Source organism: Aquila chrysaetos, chromosome 20 (assembly GCF_900496995.4).
Source record: "Aquila chrysaetos chrysaetos chromosome 20, bAquChr1.4, whole genome shotgun sequence".
Lineage (NCBI taxonomy): Eukaryota > Metazoa > Chordata > Aves > Accipitriformes > Accipitridae > Aquila > Aquila chrysaetos.
Window position 1 is genome coordinate 11,656,036 of NC_044023.1, and position 20,857 is coordinate 11,676,892.

At 38.5% G+C, this 20,857-nt stretch overlaps 1 protein-coding gene across 6 annotated transcripts in view; it reads right to left on the reverse strand.

Annotated features, from left to right (window-relative positions):
- Nucleotides 1-20,857, reverse strand: part of EEFSEC (eukaryotic elongation factor, selenocysteine-tRNA specific) — a 132,435-nt gene that overhangs the window by 87,019 nt on the left and 24,559 nt on the right. For 4 of the 6 annotated variants that reach the window (XM_029995964.2, XM_029995963.2, XM_029995965.2 and 1 more), the window contains exons 2-4: nucleotides 7,452-7,659; nucleotides 3,493-3,589; nucleotides 380-544 (exon numbers count right to left, since the gene is read on the reverse strand). In XM_029995964.2, the coding sequence (XP_029851824.1) occupies nucleotides 380-544; nucleotides 3,493-3,589; nucleotides 7,452-7,659 (470 nt within the window). Of the gene's footprint in view, nucleotides 1-379; nucleotides 545-3,492; nucleotides 3,590-7,451; nucleotides 7,660-11,395; nucleotides 11,518-20,857 lie in introns of those variants that run through there. The other 2 variants (XM_029995966.2, XM_041118757.1) reach the window with 2 other exon arrangements.

A 20,857-nucleotide genomic window follows, 5' to 3' on the forward strand; every position in this document is an offset into this window, starting at 1 on the left:
TTCTTTTACAAGCCTTCTCACTGCAGCATGTCTCAAATGAAAGTAATCTCACTCACACCTTGTTCAGTCCTTGGGCACATCCTATCTCGTAAACATGCCCACCTTGCTTTTCTGAATTTTTAAGTCTAACATGCTAATCTAGATCAGTCTTCTCTCCCCTTCATTCAACTAAAATTGAGCAGGAAACTTTACTGGCTGCCTTATTTAAAAATCTCTATGTCTCTTCCTATTACAAGCTGGCTTATAGTAGAGTACGAAAAAAAAAAAGACAGACATTGAAAATAATTGAATAATTTCAGACTGGAAGAGAACACTCTCTTCTTTGTTGAGTGTCTCTTTCCATCAGGAAAACTGGGGGGAGTAAAAATGAGAGACTCACCTTCAGGGCAGGAATCTCCACATTGTCACCAAGGCTAACAGACCCAGAAAGAATAGTCCCTGTCATCACCGTGCCTTGACCCTTGATAGAGAAACAGTGGTCAACTGCCATAAGGAAGTGTCCCGAGGGGTCTCTTGATGGCAGGTAAGCCTGAGACTTCAGGACCTGGGGGGGGGGAAGAAAAAAAAAAAAAAAAAAAAAAAAAAGATAAAAGCAGCACCATGCCTGGGTGAAAAGTCATGACAGCCATACAGCAAAAGGAAGGCAAGCGAATGACTGATTGAACAAGCTTGCAGTTTTACTGATTTCAGGCATCTCCCAATGAGCTTAGAACACACCAATGCCAAATTAACTGTGCGCACCATAGAGGCAATGCACACTTAGCAGCAGGAACAGTTCAATTTTCTGCCTTAGAAAGATTTGGTGCTGCACATTTAGCTTGGTTAGCAAAACTGCACTGGTGATAAAATTGCTGCCAAACTCAATATAAACACTGCAGCAAAGCAAAGAGGGGGAGAAAAAAAATCCTGTACAGCCCCCCTCCCCCTTTTTTCCCCTCTCAAAAGTACAATTTTACAGTGCATTTTGCTACTTCAGCTTTTTTGGATTTTGTGAAAATGAACTTATATACAGATATTAGTGCCCCATAAAGCCCATCCCTGCCTCCCTTACAGAAGAACTATTATACTGGGTTAAGTTTTCAAAGTCAACTTCCCCTTCAGATTTCTGTTAACACTTCTCAGAGGATCAAACCACTAAGAAAAATAGCTACATTAAGTACTATTTTCTAGAGAAATTCTCCAAGTTTAGGATTTCTGTTTTGCTGACAAATACCGTGTTTCTTAAAATATATCATCATAGAGAGAAGACCTTAATTATAGAAATGCAGTCATATGCCCAACAGTGCTTCAGAGGAACTGGTTCACTGCTGTCTCAAATCACTTTTGATCTCTGCCTCTGTTATAACATCAGCATATAAACTTAACACTGCCTTTAATGTCTGCTTTTAAGGTCAGAAACTGCAGGTTAAGCCCAAGTTGTGAAGGCAGAACAATGGAGAGAGTCTCTTATCAAGGACAGAAAGGATAATACCTTGAAGCTCAATGGCAGGGCTCACACAGCATTTGCCAGCTCTTCCAATATTAGGTCTGAAAGTTGACAGAAACAGCTGCAACATGGGTATTTCCCTCAAAGGTTTTAACCCTGGGGAACATCCCAGTAAATCTACCTGGAACCAGATGAGGGCAGAACTAAGGACTTTGCTATCTCCACCTCTCTAGATGCTGCCGTGGGCAGCCTAGTTCTTGCTAAACTCTATTCTAAGGCCATACCACACACCCTGCCATGCCCATCTCAGGCCACACACGCCTGGGAGGCAGTATGATATTCAGTGCTCAGCAGCTATGTGGAACATTCTGCCTTTGTACAAGCCAGGCTGCCCTGGGCCAGACATCCCCAGATTTTTGATGACTGGTGCCGCACCCTAATGTCAGCAATTTACAAGTATTTTAAACCTGGCAGCATCCAAAGCATCCAAATCAGACCTTGACAAGTCTGCAAAGAATGATGCTTTTGTTTTAGGACTACTTTCTGCTGTCTGCAAATAACAGTGGCACCCTTCCAGGGCAAAGATGCTACTTTCTGCCTAACGCTTTTTCACAGAAAGGGTGACAAGCCTACTACAAGCTACAAACTGCTCTCAAACAGCTATTTTAAGTGTCCTGCCCTTCACAGTATAAGCTTCATGCCATATAACTTCTCATATAACTTAGTTTTTTGAAAGCCTGAGAATTTATTCTCTGCCCTGACCGCCCTCCCCCAAAAAAAACCCACCAAAAAACCAATCCACATTGCTGGAACTAAGGATACCTGCGAAGCATCAGTTTGCTTAAAGTCCATCTTGTTCATATGGGTCTGATATAATGTTAGTTATACAATCATATAGTTTTTTCCAGGCCGTACCTCATTCAGGGCACAGGGTAAAGCCAGGCCATGCTTTTCATCTTTTGCAGATGTGCAAGGCATGCAATAAGCAAGGCAGAGTATCACAGAGAAAGATAGTTTCATCATGAAGGTAGGTGGTGCTCCTCTAGAGAATGGATTCTACACTTGCTTATGCCAGAACTCCCATGTACTGCCATTCTCTTAAAAAATGAAACTTTCCACAGGTAATCACTGACCATACACCTCAGACTGTCCAAACAGAAACCCCAAAGCTTAACAGAAGTGCTAAGCACTCACAATTGCAATCAAAAAGTGGTAGATACTATGATCTGAACACAAGCATATCCCAAAAGAGTTCCTAGTTTCCTTAAATTTGGCAACCAAATTAGTAAACTCAGTGGACTAAACTCCTTTGTGCCTCAGCTTCCTAACCTAAATATGGATTGAATCACTTCTACGCTTCCTATATGTCTTTTGGAAGTAAATTAACTGTTTGCCAAGTGCTCAAGACCACAGTGATGTGTGCCAAAGAAAAGTCCAGGAGGAAATTAATCATTCTGAATGCAGAGCAGTATTTGAATGGAGTCACAAGGCCACACAGAGAATAATGAGAATTAAAACGAAATACAGACTACCTGCTCACTGGTTGAACCCTGTCCATCCCGTGCAAGGAATGAGGTAAGGGTCGTTTGGAATAAAGAATCATGCACTTAAACACTGGATCATAATACACACACAAAGGAAGGAGACAACTCCCAACATGTATTTTTTGAGTGCCTGACTTCACAACTTTACTGTTTTCTTAACTGTGGCACAATTATAAAACAACACCTACCAAGGATTTGGCAGAATTTTAAAGCTATTTTTGTTCATTATGCTTAGTAATTCTTTACAACTTTAAAACCAATTTCAACACACATGTGATAGCTGTTTCTTAAGACATGGCTATTCAAAGGCATTAAAGCTTAGCAGTTGAAAAATGACATCCACTCTTGGGGCATGCAACCTCAACTTCTCCATTCACTGGAAGGAATCCCTAAAGAATCAGGTTCCTTAAAACTGACATTAAATGCAAGAAGTTCCTCAGCTCTAGATACTAATACAATATACTCTAAAAGACTTAAGGCAAAGTTCAAGCACATTTTATTATTATATTCTTCAGCAGGTACCTCAATTAATTCAGAAACACCTAGTGGATTCTCAGACTCTGGGGCTTCTGGTCCACCAGGCTTTGCTGCAACAGCAACAATAGGACACCCACAGAACCTGAAAGAGAGAAAGACTCCCACCATTAGACCACAGATCTCCTACATGTGTCAATGTAAAGTAGTTCCAGGCTCATCTGACAATGAAGGCAAGGAAACTCCCTGAAATTCCTATTTATCTGCTCTTCCCCCATAGTGAATAACTGACATTTTTTTCTTGAATTACTAGCATCTGCACTACTGGACTTCACTACAAAATTTTCAGTCCTGTTTAGTATTAGCTACTGATTCAGCTCTGTGGCAGTCAAAAGCCAGACTTCAGTTTATTTCAGAAGAAAAGGTCTGTTACCCAGTCTTACTGCAGTGGCTTTGCATTCAAGCCATTTTACCTGGAGGCTAGCACTGTTTTCAACTTTCATTAAAACAATTATAATCCTAGCTGTAGAGTCATAACCTTCAAAATGGGAGCCAAATGCAAGATGGCACATGATGTCTACCTGAGTCTGCAGGCAGACTGCAAGACATGGAGACCACAGAAAGACCTAAAGCTACTGAAATCAAAGCTCATGAAACTCACAAATCTCAAACATGCAAAGGTTCAGAGTAGAGCAACACTTCCACAGTTGACCTCAGTTTAGCTTTTCTCTTACAATCAATTTTACTCTTCAAGTCCTTAATATTCAGCAGCTTTTTTTTACAAATTCAGTTAGCAGACTTAACTTTTGCTCCCTAAAATGCCACCTAGCGTTTGAATAATCTGATAGCTTGTTTTGCCTACATTTTGGAAAGGGAAGTTAAGACTATAAATCAAATTATTACTGCATATTTGAAGAAGTCAGATTAACTATGTAAAATATATATATTAAAGCAATGGAATAGTAATCAACAATAAGACAAAAACTGATTGGTTCTCATAGATACTTGATTCTTATGTAACAGATTCTGACCAAACCTAAATGTTGTAGTCATCCTTTTGACACCCACCCCCCATAGATTTTTATCTCAAAAAGAGAGTGAACTGGAGGAAAAAGACAGTGCCTTGATACAGAAAAAATTCTAAGTTCTATAGAGGAAGCTCATCTAGTGACCAAACAGTAATCAAGTATATAAGGTATTTTCTTTGTGTATATGCCATAAGTCTGAGGCATCTAGGGACAAAGGGTAATAAAAATGTGCACTGAAAATTCCTGTGATTAATCATAAAACTTTTGGAAATTTATTTTCATACAAATACTTTAGGACACTGTATTGCAATAAATAGAAATTTGTGCTGAATGAGGTTCTTTACTCCTTTTCCCATATACCAGAACAAACTGGAGTAATCGTATACTGCCTTTTGGAGGCACTTCCAGACATGATTCAGCCCTACTAAAACTCTTACGCCATCACACCAATTTATTGTCAGCAGAGTTTAGACCCTGCTGGACAAAAATAAAAGCTGGCATGTGCAAAAAATTGTGAAAAAAATAGGAATTCCATTCATAGGGACAGTTTGCTTTTATTTTTTGTATCAATCCATAGAAAAAGCAAGTTTTGATTAGGTTAAGTTTACAAGTGTCAAACTATTCAAATATATGACAGTTACTTTCCTCTGCCTATTTTTCTTTTTCCACCTTCTATGGAATCTCCTGACAACGTTACAATAATTTCCCCAGTATCAATGGTGATACCTACTCTATAGCTGCAACAGACTTCAAAATTGCTTACTGGTATGGAATTGTGCATGCATGCCCCTGTGTTTAGAGAAATAATAATAAAGTAAACTATTCCTAGAAAAAAATTCATTGCCAAGTGTTTGGTGTCAAAGGCAGCTGTCAAATGGTCTCAGCACACGCCCTGCTAATAAGAGTAGTTTAGAAATACAAAAACAGTTAAAAAACATGCATTTGGAAATTCAAAGTCAAGTAGGAAAGATGCTGTTGAGAAACAACACATGCCTGATACGCAACAGGACAGGCACTTTACAATCAAGCCCAGGTCAGCAGTGCTTTCAAAGCACCATAAAGCACAGGCTGCACATGCAAAAGCTGAATTTTTGTTACGAGAACAATACGCACACATCCAATAAAAGAGCATTCCTAGGATCCAGCGCCCAAATGTGTAATTAAAACATTGTGACAGGACCATTTCTCTCCAGGTGGAATCACAGCTGTTGTGATCAGCTGACACACATCCTTGTTTTAGAAGCAGGCAAGAGGTAAGGACCTCACAGTTAGCATGTCAACTGTTTCAAAAACTTGCTTCCCATTCAGTTTTGACCAAGTCTGCTAATTTTCAAGACATGATGTAAAGACCCATTTTTACTCCAGGATATAAAGAGAAGATTTCATTCAAACAGCGTACATAAAGGTATTTCTGAACAACAGTTTCCTTACAGAAATTCGTCTTCCTTTTATGAATATGCAACTAGAAAGGTCTTTTTTTCCAATCATTCACAACACGATCTTGGACTAAACCAAGAATGAAGTACCACCTGCAGCAGCAATTACTGCCATTCAAGAAGCATAAACAAATTCTAAAAGAAGGTCAAAATAAAACTGAGCAGTATATTAAGATAAATTCTCTTAAAAATCATTAACTTCTTGGCACAGATGAGAAACAGATTTAAAAATAACTATTAATTTTAATACTGCTTAATTCACGTTCTATACATCAACTTTTCAAACAACCAAATAAAATCATAAGAAAGCCATTAGATAGTTATCTCTAAAGTTTTCCCAACTTTATTACCTCAATGCTATTGCCATTGGGATTACCTGTGAATTTGATCAACAAACTCACAGCTATAAAAAACTGTTGATCTAAAATGCTTTGATATATTGTAGGCATCTCCTTTCTCTGTCTCCCTAGAACAAGGGGGCAGCAACCTACAGAGAAAACTAAGCCACCCTGTATTTATTTGCCTTTAAATCAACAGCTGCCAGGGAGAACTGAAAGTTGTAGGATTCTAAGTTCACAAGAGAGAATTTCACTTTCTTGGTGAGCTCTGTACCATTCCCAGCACAATGAATGGACCCAAGAACAACACAGGAGCTGGAAAGACACAAAGATCTTCCTAGTCACTATTGTGGCAGTTACATAGTTGAAAAGGGACATTGCGCTACAATCACAAATAAGCTAAGCAGGAACTGCCATATCCAACCAAGCTCTGCTTTTTTGGTCCTGGTGGAATTCTCTCCTCTGTACACTGAATCCTATTCCTTTGATTCTTCAAATCAAAAAGTAACCTAAACAGCTACAAATGTGGGAGTCAATGTCCCCTTATGACCCAGTTGGTGTAACCACTACATAAATATTGTGTCTGTGATATCTTCCCACTTCGTAACAGCCACATTTCCACTCATGAATCTCACTGCACTTCACTCATTATGTACTTCAATTAATTTACCTAAACAGGGCTGACAAACATCATCCCAGCCAGAGCCATATTACATTACCTAAACTTCCATCATTCTGCTCTCCTTAGTTGGGGCGATCACATTTTTCACCCTCAGTTAAGGAAAAGCCATAACACTTTCTTTTCTCTGGAGTGAAAAAGACTTGCAGATCACAACACAAGTTGCAAGGCCATAAACTAAACCACCTATCCAGCTCCCGCTCCCCATCCCTTCCCCCCCCCCAAAAAAGACAAAACACCAAACAAACAAACACCCAACAGTTCTTCACCTGGATATTCTGGCTTTGTTTTAACCAATCTGAACTCCAAGCAGCCTTTTAAACTGAAAAGCTTCATTATAGGAAAATATTTCTCTATACCAAATTCAGGACTGCATTTGAGTTTCTGGTAATCTTCCCACTCTCTTCTCATCATCTTTGCTAGATGTCTCAGTATGTTTAGAAGCATGTTAGAAGGGAAATGTGCATGAAGTATTTTTGTTAAATATTTTGTTACAAGCTAGCTGTTAACATTACTGTGAACTTACTTAGTATTTTCCAAGGTCTTCTGCATTTTCTTAGTCATCTTCTCAATGGCACTTTGTCTCTTCCTCTCTGGAAGGAGATCTATTTTGTTCAGAACTACCACCATCTTCTGGCAGGCAATTTGCCCAATTACCAAGCACTCTGCTGACTGCGTCTGCATCCCTTTTGTCACATCTATTACAAGCATCATCAAATCAATAATCTGGGCACCTGGAGAAGAATTCACAGTCAGTATTGCAGCAGCATAAAAAGATTAAGGAACATTTTCTCAAATAGTTTCCATAAAAACTGCCAGAATATGTACAAATGCCCAGAAACAGGAACAAAACACAAGTCAAAGTAAGCATCAAATACACAGCTGTGTCTGAAAATAAGACCCCAGGAACTTAAGTTATTATATGCTACCATCAGTTCATAAAAAATACGGACGCATGTGATAGGTTACTTATTTCTCCATATTAACAGTTCAAGTTTAAGGATGTTATCACTGCATTTAAAAAAAAATATTAAGAAAATTACCCTTGCAGCAACACAAGCATGACATTTGCCTTGATTAAAAAAGATGATCCAAGAAGCTAAGCAAGAATATGGTACAGCCAAAGAAACACACAACAGCATCACAGACAGTTGCACACTCAGAGCAACCCCAATAAGAGCCAACTACATGCCACATAACTATGTCTAAAATCCTCAGTCCTCACCTGCTTCCCACCACTACTTCTTTCAGATTCCAGAATTTAAAAAAAGTAAAAACAAGATGACCACCACCAGAAGCAGGTTCAACCCAAGTCTAAATAAATTCCTACAATCCCTCAATGTGACAATGAGGTGATTTAAATCCTGCAATATATTGTCATTCTGCCCCAATTCAGATCTACATAACTTGAATATGTACTTCATACACAGCCACAAACAGATCCAATTCTTATATCTTCTCAAGAAAAAGTTCCTAATTTTTAGGCAAAGTTACCTATCATGCTTATGGATTATTTTTATTTTAATTTTCAAAGTATCATTGTCATGAAACCTGAATATCATGGATTTAAATTAGTTTTCAAGGACAGTTTTGATGGATGTTGGGCCTTCCACTAATTACATTCAGAATTTTCCTGTCTCATTCCAGGTAACTGAAATACTCTGAATACCAAAAAAAGCAAAGTGCAACAGACTTTAATGTTGGGAAAGTTTAAACATAAAAAACTAAAACAAATCTAAAGCTGAACTATCAGAAAGTCATATGTCAAAAAACACATTTTGAAAGATGATAGAAGCTAGAAATCATGCAAAACTGCAGCATTCTTAATTTAAGTGCTTTCAGTATTTGCTTTAAGCTTTTGATCAGAAGAACAAGAAATTGACACAACTGTTCCTTGTTCCTTCACTCTCTCCAACCTTCCTCCCACCCCACTTTTTTTTTTTTTTTTTTTAAAAGCTTTTACAATGGCTATGACAACAGCTACCCTTGTTAGTAATTCCCATGAACTCAGGATAGGAAATCATTCTGAGGTTGAAGTGCATGGGTGAATGAGTGGGTGGGAGCTACAACAAGAAAAAAAAAATTATGGTTACAAATGACTATTTCTAACCTACCACAGCTTTCATCTTGTAATAATGAATGCTAAACCCTTCAGAGCACTAGTTGGATAATTACGACACTTCCAAACCTCCTGCAGAATTTTCACCAATCATTTCAAATATCACTCCATGACAAAACGGAGAGACTTTGTATCTTCAAAAGTATTTTTCATTTTTATTGTTTCAAGAATTGTACTCATTTAGAACTTGCTTAAATTATAACACAAGAATTATCAAGGCTGTACAAAAGGCCTAGACTTTATACACCATACAGAAGTGCAGATCTAAAGGACAGAAAGCAGGGGGAATGAACAGCATGAAAATAGTTCAAGTAGGACAAAACACTTAATCAAAATGCATGCACTTTTGTGAGTACATACGGCAGGGTTTGTTTTTTTAAATTTAATACCCATATTTCATATTAAAATATACCACACAGTAATTCTTACTACACAGGTGACATCCTTAAAATGAATGGGAATTAATAAATAAAACCAAACCATGAAGTCAAATTGATTATTAATACTATAAAAAGTGCATCTAGTAAAATAACAACACTGTAGCTTAAGTTTTAGCTAACTGTGTTATGATTACCAGAGCACAGCAATGCTTATGCGCCAGAATTAAGCCAAAGTAACCAGATCCAAATATGGCCTTGAAAAGGGTGGCTGATAAGATGCATTGTATATGGTGTGGTATCTCTTCCCTCCAACAGGAGACAAAATCTGCACTGAAACTGTCATATGCAGTTTCAGTACAAGGGCCACTATCTTGAAACACTAAATCAACTGCTTTGAATACATTTGTTATAAAGCAAATACTTGTAATTGCTGTATTTATGAATTTATTAGCAACACTTTAAAAGAGCCATAAAAATCATCAGCCCAGTTGCTAGAAGGTCAAGAATGTCTACCTCGGGACATTTCATAGCAAAGAGAAGATGAACAAAGGAAAAATAACTGTACAGTCCCTGGAAAAACTCCAGAAACACCAGAAAATATATCATGACACTCCAGACAAAAATATATTACAAGTCAAGGAAACAGCAGCATACCCAAGTTTGCAAATATGTGTCTCAGGACAACTATTGTGCCTCCTCCAAAGCCTTAACGTGCTGACTGGCCACAGTTCATAAGAGATGTTGCAAGATGGAACAGAAAGCACGTCAGGGGGAGAGCTGGCACCCAAGCAGGGTGGGAAGCTGCTGCCCTTCAACAGAGTCATGGAACCAAGGGAAAGATCAGGACAGCATTGACAGAAATACTTTAACTGCATTCTCCCCGAGGCATGAGGATGTTTTGTACATGTCTACTCACACATATCAAGACATGAATGCTCAAGTTTACAGGACCCTTGGGTAACAAGGCAAAAAAATAATGCTGAGATTTAGTTCCTCAACTTTCTTCTTTGAGCTGTTTAATCAGCCATCTTTGACAATTCACCTTCTTCCCAATCTCTCAATCTTCTAGACAGTTTTACATTTTGTTTTATTCTAGAACCCATTTCCTTAGTTACCCTTCACCCGTGCATAATAGTTCATTAAATACTAAAATGAAATAACCTAGGGAAGTCAAAACGAAGTGCACAGGGATTCACAAATGTAATGTTTCTAATCAGGAAAGTTGGCAGGTCACAGGTAAACTATAAGCCCCGCCCCCCTGAATGTGGAACATCTCATTCACTATACTTTTTCCTCATAGCATGTAAATAGTAATAGCAGACTTACAATATGTTTAACTTCATATTCACTATTTAAATAATCTCTATCACACTAGTAATCAATCAACTCACTACCATGTTGGATTTCAGTCAACAAAAGGAACAACATTCCTGAAGAATTTTCTACAGCAGAGCAAAATTTAACTAGGAAAGGTGAAGTGAGGATGGATTATAAGGGTATTCTCACATACATAATGTCACTTGGAAAGACCTTTTAATTGAGGCATAAAAATATCACAGCCATACCAAGCGAAGACTCCAAAACCAATAACAAGAACAAAACAAGGTGACAATATCACTCAAAAAACCTGCACTATCTGACCACAGAATGCCTGCCATGGGCTCTTGTGCAAAATGGAACAAAAAAAAAGAACTGAAACGCTTTGCTTTTTCTCAAAAAAGGAGACAGGATATGATCCTACACAGTTAACAAGAGCAATATGGAAGAGATGAGTGTTCCTTGAGCCCTCAAAGCAGGCAAATGGCTTGAAATTACTCTGAATGAAACAGAGGCACAAAGAACAGGTCTGCATATAAGGAAGCACAACAATCAAGAAAAATATTTTATCTGCAGTGAAGCAGGTCATACAGAATCAACGATAAACTAAGGTATTCAAACAATTTCCCCTACAGAAAAAGACAAGGGTGTAACCTTTTATTTGCTGTTTAATCTATGAAAGAGGTGTTCAAGAACATTTGGAAAGACAGAGAGCCCTCCTGACGTGTGATGTCTCACTGCTTGAAAATGAAAGATCAACTATCAGAGTATCCTTCATGTGATGACATACAGCTCAGATGTAGCCCTGTAAAAAGCAAATGAAACAAACTAGTTGTCATCAGAAAACACAAGGGGGTGGGGAAAGATGGGAATTATATTGCAAGATAAGCAGCTAAACCACAGCAAAAACACAAAGTAAAGTAGATAGTCTGAGTGAAGAAAAACAAACAAGAAAGATAACACATGAACAGAGAGAATCTGGATGACAGTCAAATACAGGAAAAATGCAACAAGACCAGCAGCACAGCATCCTAGAGAAAAGACTGCAAGAAGTGCCAGCTAAACCTGGAGACAGCAGCACTTATTTGTATCACAAGAGTGACAGGTAACACAGAACTCGGATATTAAGAAAAATACCTTCACAGAGAAGAGAAAGAAAAAGTCTAGCCCCTGCTTTGAACAATCGCATCCAACCCACTCTTGCTTCTGAATTTTGGGGAGTATCTGATTATGAACAGTTGAGTAGTAAATTACTGCCCTGACTTTACTCATAGGACTAGTTGAATCAGAGATGTCAGACTATGACAAGTTTCAAAAGAGGAGGCAGCAACTCAGTTTCCCTAAACTGGCCATCATCTGCATTTCTCCAAGGGAAGAGCAAAACAGTACCACTTGCAACACATCATTCATAGCTAGCTCTCACTCTTGATCCTGAAAGAGCTCACCAACTGCTGTCTGAGTACACCAAAAAAGACAAGATGACCCAGAAGAACAGTATGCATTAAAAAAAAAAAAAAAGTATCGATGAACTTTTAATCTTTAGGAGAAAATTCATTGCATTCATGTTATTTAGTATATTATATCTCCAAACCTTTACTGAAATAGGAAGAAAAGCCTACCCAGAGTTCTAAGCAACAAGGCTGCAGACCTTCATCCCCTGCATTAGATTCACTCCTTGTAAATATGTTCAGTGGTGTCACATCCACCTTTGATTTCCATGCAGCTTATACAAATAAAGGACACTTGATTTTGCCCACCAAAGCTAAAGCAAACTCCGCAACGTTTACATACTACTGTCTCACATCCTTACGCAAAAGCATACAATTAGTAAAACTAGATCTGCTATGCCAGTATTCACAGGGAAACACCATGCAACTACCCAACCTACAAGCTGCATTTTTAAAAACTGTAAAGCACTATAATTGCCTTGTTTATTTTGGAACCAAACATTACGCCTTAACAAATGCCCTTCAACCCCAACCGCAGAAGCTGTTGCAGTTCTGCATGCACATGCCCAAAATACCTTCTGTTTGTGCAACCTGTTGCATGCTTATAAATTATATACCCAAACTCCCAGACTGAGCTGTGTGTAGATGGAGCCATAGGGCAAAGCGCAACATTTAGAGCAAGTTAGAGGGCATTATTAGGTCTAAACACAAAACATTTCAGCCTCTTGTGTTACTTTATCATTTCCAAAAGCTTAGTACTATTTCATTATATGTGCACTGTGCCCACTTTCAGAACCATTCAGTTATAAACTCCAAGCACTAAACTAGCTACCAATTTCATCCTTACTGAAAAAGAGAACCAAAAGGCATTTTCAATAAACAGGCAGAATCTCAATTGTTTCCTCTCCAACAAATGTAGATCAAGAATATTAGAGCATTTACAAGTACTACTATTTTGGCAACCATAAGTTTAGTATTGCATTAGATTCCCCGTCATCCATCAAGATAACGCCGAATTGGCTCCAAACAGTAAAACCTGGGCTAATGGAAGGAAGAAGAAAAGGGGGTCGAGTCCCTGTGTGAATGAGGGGGAGGTTTTGCATGACACGCAAGCACAGAACATAGGCACAGATTCCAATTCATGGCTTCTTTAAGCTACTGGGTCCCTGTCCTGTTTGTGGTAATCTTTCTAGCTGACTTTGCACAAACAGTACAACTCCTGCTCACAGGCACTGAAAGGAAGAAGAAAACGGAATCTGAAATGTAAAAATAAAATAATTGTGGGCCATGGGCTATAATTTGATTTCATGCTTTACAAGGAAATGAAAGAGGACTTCCTTAAACATACTTTTTTTTTTTTTAAATATGCTTTTTACCATGTTAGGATTTCCTCTAGTGCAGAAGAGAAAATAGGATTGTAGAAAATGTACCGTTCTCAAGTATCATTGCTACTCAGGGGCAAAGCTCTGTTTTAATGTGCACTTCCCATTCTGGGGAAGAGGAAATTCTTCAATTAATAAACCGGGTGGACTGAGGCGAGTTTTTAAGGTTTAATCAATTTCATCTGCACATCGGATAAAAAGACCGACTATTCTACCATTTTTGCCTCCCCTATTCCCCTTTCAAAAAAATAATAAAATCAATGTTTTATTTTAAATTCTTTGAGGTTAGTATCTCCTGTCTCAGGAAATATTGTCTATATCATGCCGTGAGTATGAAACTTCCCTCTTCCTAGCCTCCCCCCCCCTTTTTTTGTTAAGAATCTTTACTCAGAAACAACTAAATTATGCCCTGCTTTCATATACAGTAACACCTTGGGAGATGCTACAAGTCATACAGGATTTTGCTTGGTACCTTAGGGGAGGCATTGTGATGAATAAGGAAGATGTTTTACAGGACAGGAAGTCTCACAAATTTAAACATAAGTAGGAGGTATGAGGGGAGAGAGACATGCACACAACTGGAGTGCATGAATTACACATAAAGAAACCCTCTGTAAAGCAATGCAAATCATGGATCAAAACCCATACCACAACTTTCGTCAGGGAACACTTTGAAAAGAACAGGAACTCATGGAGTTCAAGTGTCACACCACTGTTTCCCAGGCATGCCGTTCCTAAAGATTTCAGCAGCTGTAGGCACAACCAGGGAGCTGTGCAGCTTCAAACTCTGGATAGCTTGGAATATCTCTGATAGCGAGGGTCAGACTGGCAACCCACAAGACTTCTGAACACACAGTAAAGCTCAGAATTACACGCATTATATTTGATTTCTGAACAACAAAGAAACCACCAGTTGCACAAATTCCCTTTAAATGAAAACCAGCCACTAAGGTTCTTCCCTAAACTGAGAGCTACAAAGAAAAAGCAGGATGACCATAAGGGCGTAATTCTAAGTTCATTTCTTATATGTCAAATTAACCTGTCTTTTACAGTTATTTATTTGTAATCCTGAGTTCAACTCAACTACAAGTAGCCAGTGATGGAAACAGATAATTGCTAATAAGGAATAAAAGTGTTCTTTTGCAAAAAGACCTCACACAAGAATCCACTTGGAATATACTTTACACTTCTTCTCCCAGATGAAACAGTGTGCAATATTGTCCTGAAGAGGATAAAGGCAATGAAGGCCTCTACCCCCTCCTTTGTCAAGTCATCCAAGGATCTTACTTGTTTATGTTCTAACTATGTGTCAGAAACAAGTCTGTGTTCTTCAAAGGGAGGAAATGCCTATAATGATTAGAGTGTGTCAATAAGCTTGATTCACCATGCTGAAATAGCACGAACAAAGCTGATAAGGCCTCCATGAAGGTCACACTAAGAAAGACTGAGGCATATCTTCCAATAATTTATTATTATATGCTCTAGCTATTGCAATATTGCACATGGGAATAAGCTTATATCAAACTGATGATTTATTGAGGAAAAAAACCGAACAAACCTTAAAGTGAAAACTCTCTCAAAAAAAGCATTACAACACAGGAAGAAAGAAGGTCATCAAGAGATCCTTCACAAGACTTTAGTATGTAAGGAGTCCTGCGTTGCCTTTATCATCTTCAGAGAAGTGTTGTACACATGGTCATCCAGGGAGCCCTAAATGACCTTGGGAAACTTGATCTAGCTTAAAGGTGGCCCACTTAGAGATGGCTGGCCCACCTTTAAGGGGGAAAACCAGATGACTTTCCAGAGGTTGCTTCCAACCTGAACCATTTTATGAGGAGACAATGCTTTAAGAGGTAAAACACTTAAAAAACCAAAACCAACCAACCAACAAACACTGAAGAGTGTAGAACAAGATTTGCCCATATGCATTTTCTAGGGACACCTGGAGATCTTAGGCCTAAGTAATTCATTATTATGGCAAGGCAAGCTTCGGGCAGAACAACTATACATGTAGACCGATTATTTTTAAGTCCCTTTTTTTTCCCCTCCCCAAGTGTTTTATTCTTACTACAAAGTAAATAATACTTTGAATAAGTTTTCTCACTGCATGCTTCTGTTTATAGTCTCTGAAACACGTGTGAACTGTCAGACTTCTGGGTCAGGAGCTACAGTGCAAGGGGAGCAGCAGGGCGTTCCAGCCCAAAACAGGCAAGTGCAGGCAGCCTGGGAGTTGAAGTGGGGTACTCTGAAAACATGAGGAAAAAAAGGATACACTTGACACTGTGACACAGACAAAAATTTAGCATTGAGCTGTTGACATCTCTCAACTTATTTTCCAATGACTCCCCGATTTACTTATTCAGAGAACAGTAAGGACTCACACTGCTCAGTCAGCAGCGATGGTTACAGAGAAGATTTATTCTGAGGTGTTTACTCTTCTTTGACTGAGGGAGATCAAAAGCACCAGCCTGAGAAATGTCTGAACACTTCTTCAGTTTCCACCACTATAGAAGAGAGACCGTTACAAAACAAGGCAAGTGCAGGAAGCCCTCATTATGATCTCACTAAGTTCACTGGTTAAACACACATTAAGATTACATGTAGTTTTGCAAAAAATACACACAATAAAACAGAATTCTTCCTCCAAAGCCTCCCAAATAGAAATCACTATCAACAAGAGATTGCTGTGGATCTTTTTAATTTAGGTAACAGAAGAATTTCCTACACTTTTCCTCCCCTCTCCCCAACACAAACAGAAGCTAACTGCACCTAACCTTCCCTCGGCCTACACGTAAGTGAGAGCAGCCTAACAGGCACTGCTAAGGATACATGCTTCTACCGACAAGGAAAGGTTCCATTTTACTTTAAGCATACTTTCAGAAGCACGAGAGTAGATTTTTGGTTTTTTTCCTTCACTTCCATTGTAAAGATAAAACATCCAAGTCAAAAAGGCATTTCTACCCATGTAGTTTCAAGCCAGGGCAATAACACACTTTACTTTGTTATTGCATTAATTTACATAGCTATTTGTACAGAGTCAGCTACTTAGAAGCAGTCATCAGCGAAGTGGAGCATACTGAAAAGGTATTCACTCCAGCACACCCTGGTGATAGAAGGCTGCAGTTCTGCAAGCTGGCAAGTTCCTGCTCCCAGCTACGCTTCCCAACACCGCGCTTATTCAGGTCTCCCACAGCTCATGCAGGGCCCGACGAAAGGCGAAGTTGAAGCTCAGACCAGTCAGTTCAACTCAGCAATACCAGATAGCTCTCCTCTGGATCAGTGAGGCGACCCAACTGATGCAGGGCTCCAGGGAGAGCCACAACTGGCACAAGGGAGGCAGCAGGACCAAACAGCCAGGAGCTGCGAAAGGGAAGAAAGGAAAGAGCAAAGCAAGCCTCCTGATTCTAGGGACAGGGCGCTGCTGCAGGCCAAGTTGCTCATGAAACAGCAGCCTGAAGAATTTCAGAGAAACTTAAAGCTGTATACGTGGTCAATGCATTGTCAGAAAGCATTGCAAGAAACTTACTAAGTACACATGCATTTACACAAAACTAGTGCTATTACTTTAGAAAATTATGAAACAACATAGTCATTATATACTGTTCAATGCAAAACTGTTTTATGTTTAGAAGCAGTCAAAAAAGGTAAAGTATTAGACTGTATATGCGATGTAACATTGAAATAAAATACTACATTTAGATCTAATCACTTTCTGAAAAAGGAATCTGAAAGATAAAGTGGCTTCAAAAAAAAAAGGAAAACAAGACAAATGCAGTTAAGTTCTTCACATACAACTTCACTTACAAAGAAAAATCCATGCTAGTAGCATGCAATGACAAAAGCACATGAAGGCAAGCAAGAGAAGGGAAATAAAACACCTCTAACAAAAGAGCACAATCAATTATATAATGGTAAATTGCACAACGATCCAAAGCTCAGTGCTGCTAGATACCATTTGGCTTCAGACAAATGAAAATATACATTTGATATTTACACAATTAAGATTCTGAAAGCTACATCCAGCTGGATGAAGTTTCATTGTTTGTAAAATATTTATGTTTTTATCCTGTGTAAGAGGTATAAGATGAAACTTAAAGCAAGGGACACTTCATTCCATCATTGACTTTCTTGCTCTAACCCTCCAAAACATTCACTTTGACTGTTACCGCTGAAAATGTAGCAAATTAGATGAGTACCTACTAGGGTCTGGCATTTCAATTCCTGTTCTTCAAAATATTTCTGAAGAAAACCGGAAAAGCACCACAAATGAGAATGTTCTCCCCTCATTGTATGTAGGAAAGCATACAATCCTTGCCTTGTAACAAGACATGCCGTGTAATACATAGCATGTGTAAAAAAGGAGGTAAAGCACCATATGAGAGAAGACATCATCCTTCTTCCACATGTAACAAAGTCCTTTTCTTTAATACTACCTATTAGTAGATGTGAATTTCTATATTGACAAGGCACAAACTGGACAGAGTCCAAAAAAGACCTCTACTTATTTTAAGGCTGAAAACATTAACTGTGGTAGGGTTTAAAAAAGCCTACATATCTTGAAAAAGCAACAATCATTCTGAGTAGACACAGATGACTGCTATGAAAAAGTTCACATTTGCTGAATTACACAACACCATGGTATTTCAGCTGCATTAATTTCTTTCTTGGCTTGAAGTCGAAAGTGCATAAATTGTGAATTAGTTAGCAAACATTAACTTTTTAAAGTGTCATTCATATATACATATATGCAAATACAGATACCAGTAAAGCTGGAAAGTTAATTATTTAGGATACTGCTCCAAACTAGACTAGAAGTTACCTAACATTTTAGGCTGAACATCATTATACAGCTCATCATCCTTGGAGTACAATCTATGGCACATAGTAGGAAAAACGGTTATTTCATACACTTGAAAGCAAAATAAAGCACAGCAGAAAACAATTGGGTTGTTACCATTTGGGTTGTAACCTTTTTTTTTTTCACTACATGCCTGTATTACACCTAGCACAAAAAGATTCAGTTCCCTAATTTGGCATCCAGACTATAAAACATCTCAAGAAGAAAAAGTCACGTCAAATTTCTGGGTTCCCAAATGACATACAAAAATGGCACCTGTAATTCCACCAATTCATATCGGACTCAAACTTTGAGGTTTGCAATGAAGCGCCCTGTTCCTTCTGTCTAGAGTTGTTGAGTTCATAAAACAAGGTTTCTGAAACTTCTGAATAAGTTGCACAGTAAATCAACACTATATGTTCAGGAAAAAGGTGCAAAATAAAAAAATGGATACTTGTAAAATCCCACTTTGACCTCCTCAGACAATATTGTGTGCTCAAGGTCCTACTAAGCTTTCCTATGGCCTGATGAGTGATTAGTTCAAGTTTCAGACTTCTTATTCAGAGGTATTTTGCTTTGGTATCAAGGCCATGTGTGTTTTTGCACTGCTCTGCAGAATTAAACATAAGGTAACATTACACTTGAGCCTTACATAGTGACCATAAATGGTCCCCAAAGGTCCATGAAGTCTTTATGGTAAACACTGAAAAGCAAACTGGTCAGAAGAAATAAGATTTAAAAAAAAAAAAAAAAAAAAAAGCCACAAACTTTTTATAGTCTTGAATTATATCAGCTTTACATTTGCTCTCGACAAGATCTCCCACCAAGTTTCAAAGAAAAAAAAAAGTAAATATATTTGTGTATGATAACGCTAAATATGTTGCAAATAATGTGACTACAAGGTATGACCATTCTGCCCACTCCATCTCTCAAAGAGTACAGACATCATCTTTGAAGCTATTTCCAAAACCAGAAAGAGAAAATAGTGGCTAAACAGTATAAAAGGAATCAAGCATCTTGAAGAATTATGAAGGCACTGAACCTGCATGAATGAGGACCTGAGCCCAACCCCAGTTCTGCCAGACTTCCACGCATCTTGGAGTCTTCTGCTCCATTTCTAAAGACTCAGTTCGCACCAGACAGAAACAGACGGACTATTCCCAGCTTCAGGAATGTTGCACCTGAGGTTTCTCCACTAGATAAACACTAGCGTGTGGAGACAAATAGTGAAAGCTTCTAGAGTATCTATAGTCATGGAAATTCCTGCTACCTCCCTGATAGCGCAGGATCCTAAAACTTCAGCCTACAGTAAGATACACCTGTATGCCTATCGTTATGAATTACAACAGTCATACAAAACCACGTTTGTACTGGAGAGACAAAAGTGGTACATTAAAGATGACTGGAATAACTCGATACAGTTTCCAGGGTTGTTTCAGGGAGAGTAGTACATAAACAGGCAAACAGTACCCACGTGCACATATTTTCCTTCAAACCAGTCAGCTGCTTCAGGCAGTGAACTTCTGTATGAGCTTTTCAGAAAAATTTAACTCTGTTTTCCAAGAACAGCACAACTAACTGAAATGTTTCCTAACCAACGTGTTCATATTTCTGTATGTATTTGAATCTACTATCACATACAGGCCCAGTACTGGACTCGGGGGGGGGGGGGAACCAGACACCTTAACAGCAACTACAAAGTTTCTGTGAATTCTATTCTATATCAGTGCTATTTCACACTCAGCTCTTCATCAAGTTCTTTTAAAATTCCTACAAGATGATATCGTTAAATTAGCATATCTAGGATTCAATCACATCCATGCTCGTGTTGCAATACAAAAAGAAATAGCGCATTTCAGAAATCCTTACACAAGCAATACACAACTTGAGTACTTGATTATCTCAGGATAAAAGGAATGTGCTATGCTTAATGTCCAACTTGTTGGGCTTTTTTTCCTCCCAAAGGACTGGAGAATTGTTACTACAGAGCATCTATTGCCTCCCTCTGGGTGTTTAGGAGAATTACTGAATTATGAACATCTTAGAACATCTATCAGAAATTCTTTAAGCATATTTTAGTCAGTTTAAGTGACAGCAAGACTTCTTTGCTATCTTTTGTGTTAACTTCTTAAAGTCCTGCCCAGCCAAAGGATATCTCACTGTGAATTCTTGTTCATTCTTTTGACACATCTTTGAAAGATCCGTCTCACAAAAAGTTTCATGCAGCAGTCATAAGAAATAAGGACTACCATCACACCAGGTGTAGCTAGACAGACTTGAACATACCTTTAGACACGCAACTCTGAATTTGCACAACCTATAAACCAGTTTCCATACAGCCAGAAAACAGGTATCGGTATGAAAGTTGTACCTTAGAAATACTGCCAAAACACCTTGAAACTCATGACTCTGTTAAACTTCTCTCTGCTTAAATTCAGTGCTTTAGATC